Source organism: Fistularia commersonii, chromosome 9, assembly GCF_037954325.1.
Source record: "Fistularia commersonii isolate RoL2024-O1a breed Wild chromosome 9, RoL_Fcom_v1.0, whole genome shotgun sequence".
Classification (NCBI taxonomy): Eukaryota; Metazoa; Chordata; class Actinopteri; order Syngnathiformes; family Fistulariidae; genus Fistularia; species Fistularia commersonii.
The window spans coordinates 10255203-10264633 of record NC_141292.1 but is presented as its reverse complement, the minus strand read 5'-3'; the positions used below and the strand labels follow the sequence as shown (position 1 = coordinate 10264633).

The following is a 9431-nucleotide window of genomic DNA, read 5'->3' as shown; positions in this document are numbered from 1 at the left end:
TGATTGTTTGGAGGATGCAGATGGGCCAAGTCTGTGTGTGCAAATCCATCATGGTATTGATCCCAGTACGATGTTCGTGAACGATTGTGTGGGAGTGTTGTTTTTCCTGTTTTGAAAAGGTGACTTCTTTGTCTCCTTTTGAAACTTTCTATTATCTTGCTGCAGTGTGAGCCGGGCGGTCCGATCCTCAGCTGCAGAAGCTGGCTCTTGTTACATGGAATGTCACCTTTCTGGCGTGCGAGGCTGAGAGATGCCGACTAAATATAGTCGTGTAGCTTCCCTCTGCCTTCGGGTGGAGGGATGGATCTGACTGTTGTTTGTGGCTATGCGCCCAACAACAGTTCAGTTTACCCACCTTTCTTGAGACTCATCGTCAACTATATCACCAGTTAAACCACTAACGAGCAATGAGTTAGGTACTTTTGTTCCTCTCTGAATTATCTCCATATTGTAAGCTGTTTCACAACTACTTGATATTTGAAGAGAAAAAAATATACACAGGAAAGGCTGGAGCAATGAACAGTCAAAAGTTCAACCCTCAGGTAAAAAAGAAGCAAAACCTCTCCTGGCTGGCTCCTGTGTAGCGCTTGTCTGGGCCGATACCAGGAAATCCATCAGACATCTGTCTAGGTTCAAGGGAGAGGTCGGCATCACAAGGAGAGAAGAGGTTGAATAAAAGACTAGTTAATTGCAATGCATTTGGTCATGTAACACAGTGAAAATAAAAAGAGAAGAATTTGAAAAAGGAAAAATTTTGAAAAATTTGAAAAAAAAAAAAAGCTGTCACAGTAAACCAAGCGTTGACAGAAACTTGCTCTCTGATGTTACTCTGCTCATATGGTCTCCACGGCAATTGCGAGGAGATGAAGATAATCCACTTTTCGTGGGAGTGGTTGTCTTGCCAGGCAAATTGCTCCCATGGGAGTGGAAAATCCGCCTCCATTAGCCTCCTAAGCGTTTCAGCCATGAGCCATTTAGTGCCGCATCTCCGGGTGACGCTGAGGCGATGTTATGTTGAAATGTCTCGACGCCCGCCCTACTGCACACACAAATATATATACACACACCCTCCGACTTCAGAGGAACTTCACCAGGAGTCCTACACTGCACTTTAACGCTCATCCCGTCTACTCTCCTTCCTCCAACATGGAGTCCAAACTCCTGCTCCTGCTGTTGGGGGCTGCGTGGGCTCAATCTGGCGAATACCAAGGTAAGATACAGTTAAACGTGTACTTTTTTACCTGCTGGGATGCTCTTTGGAGGCAGTTTTTGTTGCACTTTGGAGGCAAAGACAGAATGTTGTGCACATTTCAAACAATAGTCTATGATAGACAGTTGTAATAATATACAAGACTAGAATGTACTTAATTGTTCACGCAAAACAGGAAACGATAAGAGCAACATGACTTGCAGTACCAAGTCAGAGATCAAGGAACATACTGTAAATATTAAATAAAAATGTGAGTTGTGTAAAGAAACACTGCAGATATGAAAAAAAAAACATTTTAAGTTCCAAATCGTTGTTGTTTTTCAAAGAAAACATGATATAGACCTTCCCATCCCAATTGCACGGATGTTCTTTTTAGTAGACGAACTATATTAGATAGGGATGAACTTGTTCCAGCAACAATAAAAATAACATGTTATTGTTTTAGAATGTTAGGATGAGGAGTCGTCTCTTTAGACTCTTAGAAAAAGATCCACTGTTATTTGGTACTTGTGTGTGTGTTTTAATACTATATGTTGACATCCAGTTTCCAAAATAAGAGAATAAACTTACATTTTGTAGCTATCAGATATTTAAACTCCTTCATTTGAGGCTGTCACTGCCTTTTTAAGTGACAACATCCAGGACAGAGCCGTGGCCTCTGACCTCCTGGTGCTATCACTCATCCCTGCAAGCTAATACTTGGCTGCAACCACTTCCAGGGGATGGTGCAGGTCCTGCTGGAGTGGGGTCACTGGGGACAAATCGTCCAGTCAAAAGCAAACAGACAATCATGGCATTTGTAGGGAGACTGGTTGACTCGTAACTTTCGTCCCAGGAGCCCATCCTCCTTCAGCGCCCCCACACTTCCACCCATTATACCATTCATCAGATATATAGCATAATATTGTTGCCATGATGAAGCTTATGGTTCTAGGATTCTCTGTTTTGGTTCTAAATTGATACATTTATCAATTTGAATGATTTAAAACTCCTTTTTGAAATGCTTTCCAAAATTTGTATGTAATGGTCTTGGTCTTTCTGTTTCCTTTTCCCAGACAGAATGTCCAGCTATCCCATGTTTCATGTAACATTCACGTCTATTTTAACCCTAAATGACTCAAATATCAGGAATGACAGCAGCATCAGGATAGCTAAAATCTCAGAGCAAGCTCAAGCGTTCCTCACAGGTCCAACTTCCACCGTCCTCATACCGTCCCTCTACACACTGGTCTGCCTCATCAGTGTTCCAATCAACATCTGCGCTGTGATCGCAATTACTCGCAGGATCCGACCCAAGAAGCCGGCGGCCATCTATATGCTAAACTTGGCCTTTGCTGACCTGCTGTTTGCTCTACTGTTGCCCTTCAAGATCTCGTACCATTTCAGCGGAAACAATTGGGTGTATGGGGATACCATGTGCCGGGTGGTCACTGCAGCTTTCTTTTGGAACATGTATTGCTCAGTCCTTCTGATAACTTGCATCAGCGTGGATCGGCTCCTGGCTGTAGTCTACCCCATCGCTTCCTTGACTTGGAGGCGGCCACAGAAGGCCATCACGGTCTGCATCTTCATGTGGATTTTATCCTTCGCTGGAGTGGTGCCCCTCGTCGTTCGCAAACAGACCATTTTCCATCCGGACCTGAACATCACTACCTGCCATGATGTAAGCCCCATAAAAGACATCATCTGCTTCTTCAGCATATACTTCATCAGTCTCTGCTGCTTCCTCTTCTTCCTGCCTGTGCTCATCACTGTGTTCTCCTACACTCGCCTGATCTGGTCACTGAGCAGGGTCCCAGAGAGCGTCCCGGGACGATCGGACAAGAGGAAAAGAGCAATAGTGATGGCTCTGACGGTGCTGGTGATTTTCTTGTTGTGCTTCGCACCCACAAATTGTCTGCTCTTTTTACACTACATACATTTTATCGAGGGAGTTCAAACTCCCAAAGATGCCCCTGATGGCTACTACTCCACCTATCTGGTGTTTATGTGTTTGGGGAGTGTGAACTGCGTCCTAGATCCTCTGGTCTACTTCTTTGGGTCATCTCAGTGCCAGAGAGAAATACTCAGTGCGCTGAAGTGTCAGAAGATCCCAGAACAGGGCAGCAATAAACAGTCTTCATCTGATTCTTACAAATTCAGTACTGGGATGACTCCCAAAATCAGCCAGCCTTGAGCTCCTCTGTCAGGGCTGCGCCTGCCTCCTCAATGCATGGCTGCCACTCGTCACGGTATGCATGGCTGCTACCTATTACTGACAATTAGTGGGGACTTATAACCATAGCATCACCCTCACTACTTTCCGGGTTGTGTCACTCTCATGCCAATATCATTCTCATCTTGTCTGCCTGTTTTTTTTTTTTTTTGACTGTATGCGTAAGTTGACAGAATTTGTAAGCCACATGTTAAACATGCACATCTCTATATCTTAAGCTGAAGTATTCTAAGCTAAGCACATGTATAATTCTTCGCATTATTCCAACTGTGAATAACTTGAAGGTATTTAGACATTGTGTTATGCTGTCAATAAACACAAATTATACCGTGCTTTTTGTGATTTAGAGAAGTATGTTCACGATATCTAAAGGCTGTGAGATTTGACCGAAGGACGAGCTGCATCTGGGTGTGTCCAACACTGTCTCTTGCAGGGCATCGATGGAACCGCATGGAAATCCTTCTGTTGCACTCTTATTTTTGGCAAATATTTACATAAAGTACCAATTATAAAATAAAGGGGGAATTTTGAGCAAAAACAAAATCCAATGTTCCCATGCCTGAGCAAGATGTAAACCAGATTCTCACGAATGCGGAAGGGAACGTTTCACTCATTAGTCAAACAGTAGAGAAAAATAGAGGGGAAGTGTGACAACAGAAACATTAAAGGAAGTGAATAGGATGATCTATTTCAGTTGCAGTGTTGCGCTGGAAGGTGTTTGGAACGAACAACCGTTCATTTTATTTAAGGTTATAGTTAGATTTGATTTGTTGAAATGTTTTTTTTTTCTTCCAGTAAAGGAGATAAGTTCTAAATGCAATCACGAACCTGCCTGTTTTTTTCTTTTGTTTAAGTTTATTGAACTTATTAAACAAAACTTATATACGGATTTTTTTTTCAATTTAATAACAATTAAACATACAAAAACATGTAAAATTCCAAACATATATCAATAACAACAAAACGAAGGAACATAACCTCGTTTTGACATAAAATTGCTGAACTGCAATAGTAACAATAAGAACAATTGTTCAATTTAAGAGGTCAATAAAAAAGAAATAAATAAACAAAAAAATCCAAATGGAGCGAACGAGTATCTAAGCCTAATGAATCAAGGGATCTAAGGAAATATCATTCATGAAAAAAAATTCTTCGTTTTCTTAGCTTTTTGGTCTTTTCATAAGTATTAAAGATCTGTGATATTATTCAAATTCGTTTTTAAATAAAGTAAAAAAAAAGGGGGGGGGGGGGACGGGAGGGGTTCAGCCTTTCTCGCAGCCACTTCCGGGTTGGGATTTGTGGGGTGTCACATGACTTGAACGTCAGACAGGTGACCGAATTTAGTTCTTCTGAAAAGGCAAACGAATCGGAGGGGCGACAGCGGCCGGGCACACCCGTGGAGAGAACTCGGGCGTTTTCTTTTGTACTATTATCATTAGTACTGTTATCATCGTAGCAGTAATATTTATAAATATCTAGTCATGGCCTCGCTGACTGGATGGCCTCACTTGGTCGTACTTTTATTTACCGTGGCGTCCTGCTCAAGTCAAGTCGACGGTAAGATTCGGCGCTTCTGGTCTTTGTTTTGACGATCAAGGGGACATTATTGTTCTGATCACTGTTTTTATCAACATGGCAATTACGATGTATCCTCAAGTCTTGAGCTTTTTAAAGTTCTTTAATGATGCCCCCTGGGTTGCCCTAAATAGTTTCAGCGCGGCTTTCAGCGGATCTCACGGTTTGTTAGTTATTCATTTTTCAGTTTTGTTTTTTTTCAGCAGCAGCCAGTAAGCCTTCAGCACTTCGTAAGTCATTATTTGACTATTATTCAACGAATTGCAGTGAAAATTGGTTTTAGTGGACCATTATCCACTCTGGGTGGTACATTGACTGGAAGGGGTTTGGGGTGTAGACGCCATTCTGGGCCCCAAGAAACACTTCCATGGCATTAATCCTAGACATTTATTGAGTGTTTTCGGATTCATGGAAAATTTACTGAGAGATGAATCTCAGTTATATTATTTTCTTAAGATCTACAGTCACTTCACCAGCAATATGAGCCAAATGAGCAATATATGTAGATTTCCCAACATTTTCAGTGAGTGCGGTGTCTGTACTGCGTTTCGATGTATGAAGGTTATTATCAATGTGACCTGGAGTGAATCATCCTCGATCATCGTCAGCTGATGAAATGTCTTTCGAGACATTTGAGGGTTATCACAAGAATCTAGTGGAGATGTTTCACCCCACTCCTTCCCCAAGCTGCAACGATACAAGTCCATGGGAAAAAAGTATGGAAAAGTCCTTGCAGCATATTTGCGTAAGGCTGTTGACTCTAAGAATGACAGCATTTAAATACAGCTTTTGTGAAGGCTAATCAGAATGTTTATTTTACTCCCAATTTTTCATGTGCAAAAGTTTGTCGAATATTTTCAGCAGTACTTTTTCTTCGTTGTTTTGTTTTTTGTTTATCATAATATCTGTGCAGGTAACCATTGTCACCAAAGAGTCAATGTGTTAAATGTCTTATTACTTCTATTTTCAGCAACTACTCATGATTTTATTTATTTATTTATTTATTTTTGGTGGTTTTTTTTTTTTTTTCCCAATCATTATTTTTTTTCCTCTTACCTTTTGTCTTCTTTTATTCTTGGCAAGTTTATCATTTGTTAGGCAACTGGCACTTCAGTCCATTCACAGCTCATGCTTGTCCCCAGGATTTCAAACCTCTGAGGATAATTGTTGGAAGAGTTACAAAGAATACGTGTGTGTGTGTGTGTGTGTTTGTGTGTGTGTGTGTGTGTGTTTATTTATGCAACATTTTTGATACATATCAAAAGATGGTAGATTGTCACGGCGAGACTTGGCTTGAGTGGATCCGATTTTATTGATTTATTAAAAAGTATAAATGTGGTGTTTTCACAGAGAGTTCAAGAGGCTTTCTGGGTCAGGAGACCAGCGACGGAAGTATGAATGTCAATCCCCAAGCCCATAAAGTCCTCAGCAGCGGTCTCACCACAGTGTTCCTCCCCATTGTTTACATCATTGTCTTTACGGTGGGCCTGCCAGCCAATGCCATGGCCCTATGGGTGTTCCTCTTTAGGACGAAAAAGAAGCATCCGTCCTCCATCTTCATGGCCAATCTGGCTCTGGCTGACCTGCTCTTTGTCATCTGGGTCCCGCTGAAAATCGCGTACCACTTCAATGGCAACAACTGGACCTACGGTGAGGCACTGTGCAAAGTGCTGGTGGCGTTTTTCTACGGCAACATGTACTGCTCTATTGCCTTCATCGCCTGTATAAGCGTGCAGCGCTCCTGGGCAGTGCTCCACCCGCTGTCGCAGCAGCGTAACAGCAGCCGCGTTGCTGTCACAGTCTCTGTTGCCGTCTGGGCCGTGGTCTGGCTGATCACCATTCCCCTTTACCTGTACGACCAGCAGGTAAGAGTTAACGGGCTCAACATCCTCACCTGCCATGATGTCACCAGGTCCAGTCAGGTGACGATTGCTGCAAGTTACTTCCTCACTATGGGCATCTTGGGATTCATTGGCCCCATGATAGTTTGCATTGTCTCTTACGTATTGATGCTTAAAGCTCTTTGCACGAGCATGACGGACGCTACCATAGCCAAGAAGCGGCGGAAGGCCGTGGTGCTGATCATCACGGTGATGGTGATGTTCCTGCTGTGCTTCACACCCAGCAACATCATGTTGATGGCTCACTACATCCTCCTCCTGGACGGGGCAACAAACAACCTGTATGGCTTCTACATCACCACATTGTGCCTGGCCAGCCTCAACAGCTGCATAGACCCGTTTGTATACTACTATATCTCGGAGGACTTCAGGGAGCACGTGAAGAACACGTTCCTGTGCCGCAGCGTGCGGACGGTGGAGAGGATGAGGGTTTCTTTCAGTGCCCTGAAGTTCTCCAAGAAGAGCAACACATACACGTCAGATTCAGGGAACACGCAGAGCAGTCAATGCTAACTTTGCTCGCTTCCCAAATGTTGCCGTGTCCTCAAGAGGGCTCCAACTGGGCTAGCAATGCTAACGGTTGAGTCATACTGTTATGAAAAATAATCTTTGATCGCTGTAGCTCGCTGTGACAGGCTACAAATATGAGCACATCATTCTGGTCTTTGGGGAACTGCAATCAATATAGCAATCAGAAAACATGCTAACAAATCAATTGCCAGCATAATATAACCAATATGCTAGTTATTCCTTGACCTACTCCGCCTCAAGACATGAAAGGACATTGAGTCATCTTTCACACATGTCCCTGTGTGTGACTGACAGCAGCACTGAGGTGTTCATCACTGTATTTATTATTTCTTCGTTCTGTCAATATTTTATTTGTGTTTTTGTGTGTGTGCGTGCATATAACCCTTTTTTTTTATACTATTCGTCTTACTAAAGTATTGTTGTTGCACCCTGATATTGAGCCTCACTTTGTGCTTTCATTGCAATTAATTCTTATTTTGATGTGCCAAGAAGATTTCGAGCTCCATTTTGAACTTGTGTACTGTAAAGTTTCCTGAGGGACCTTTTGTATTATTTTTAAATTTTTATATCAACATTTTAGTTTGACAATAAAGGTGAGAAATCCCCCCCCCCCAGTGTATTTTCCCAGACTGGAATTTCCACTTTGTGGCACTGAAAAGGGCAACTCTTGTGTTTTCAAAACAATCGAGGATGTTTCTGCTGGTAGATCGACCTGACAGAAACTGAACTTGTCATGAATAATGTATACATTTGAGTTATTTGTTTTTTTAATTTCTTTTTTTATTTAAATATATTTAAATATGTAAAAGAAACACTTCCTGGATGAATATTTGTTCATATAAAATCTATTTTTTTGCAGATAGTTACTGTTTACCAACCAACCTGCTTCTCCGATTCCTGCTTGACTTACAGGTCCTTTGAAGAACTGCTCTTGAGATGGTTCTTCCGCAATGAGGGTAAATAACACACAACTGCAAAGCAGAAAGTTTGTTTGTTTTTTGTATTGACTGCAAAGTTTGTTTCCCTGGTTGGACTCACACACACACAGAGAACACGCCAGGGATATTCACTCCACTTTGGTTGGGTAATGTGCACTTTGCATTTCAAAGACTGACAGAAAATATAAAAGGAGGAAGGTGCGTGTGTGTGTGTTACATGCCACCAAAAGAATCTGGCAAAGTAGGCTAGTTGATGTGGTCTGGAGAAGAACTGCGTGGATTGTCACATCATACTCCGTGTCCTCAAAGCTCCCTGTGTTGACTCTCCTCTCTTACTCATTAAGGAAGTATCTGATTGGCATCTGTGACAGACATCAGTGACTGATGTCTTCCACTTGTCTCCCTTGAGGTTTTGTTCTCAGCTCCTGCAGTTTGCTCTGACCTCTGGTTTTGACAGAAGATGCCGGATATGCAGAAGTCCCAGTTTCAGCCCACCAGTCAGTCAGATATTTGATCATTCACTCTAATTCTTTTTAAATGTCATTTTAGCAATTGTTTCATTGATTAGTTACCTCTTTTTTCATTGTCTGCCCCGAATCACCTCAGCGATGGTGTCCAAGGTGAGCATGGGGTATATTCACAATGGCCTTTTTTTAAGGAGCATGGCTGGATTCCTGAGCTGTCTACATCCTCAGCTACACCCCCTCATCAGGTACACCACCTCATGATTGCAAGGATTTATAGTATTTTATGAGAAATATATAAAACATTTTTGGACTGATTTTCCAGGCTTACGCAAGTAAGTTGAGTGACAAGCCTATTCTCTCAGAATCCTTGGGCTATCTCAGTTTGCAGGTTCCCAGGGGGCGTGGTTTGATTTACTACACTTTTATGAATACTAAAGGTATCATTGTTTGATTTCAGCTAGAACAACAGAACTGTCAACAATACTGCTATTCCTAGTATGAGATCACTCCCCCGCCCCACCCCCATGCTCTCGTTCTGCCCCAACCGGTTGAGACAGAAACCCGCCCACATCCAGGTCGGATCTGTCTGAAGGT

At 42.3% G+C, this 9431-nt stretch overlaps 2 protein-coding genes across 3 annotated transcripts; both read left to right on the top strand.

The window, feature by feature from the left end:
* Positions 1-1008: 1008 nt before the first annotated feature.
* Positions 1009-3725, top strand: LOC147231183 (proteinase-activated receptor 1-like). 2 transcript variants are annotated; one of them, XM_086153083.1, is made up of 2 exons: positions 1009-1210; positions 2270-3725. In XM_086153083.1, exon 2 carries the CDS (start codon positions 2271-2273, stop codon positions 3384-3386), a length of 1116 nt encoding a protein of 371 aa, XP_086009209.1. In that variant the 5' UTR covers positions 1009-1210; position 2270; the 3' UTR covers positions 3387-3725. The 2 variants fall into 2 exon arrangements, with proteins under 2 accessions (XP_086009209.1, XP_086009208.1); XM_086153082.1 differs by having other exon boundaries at positions 2266-3725.
* Positions 3726-4787: 1062 nt separating this feature from the next.
* Positions 4788-8235, top strand: f2rl1.1 (coagulation factor II (thrombin) receptor-like 1, tandem duplicate 1). Its single transcript, XM_086153081.1, has 2 exons — positions 4788-4982; positions 6351-8235. The coding sequence occupies exons 1-2, from the start codon at positions 4907-4909 to the stop codon at positions 7412-7414; spliced, it is 1140 nt and encodes a 379-aa protein (XP_086009207.1). The 5' UTR covers positions 4788-4906; the 3' UTR covers positions 7415-8235.
* Positions 8236-9431: the final 1196 nt, after the last annotated feature.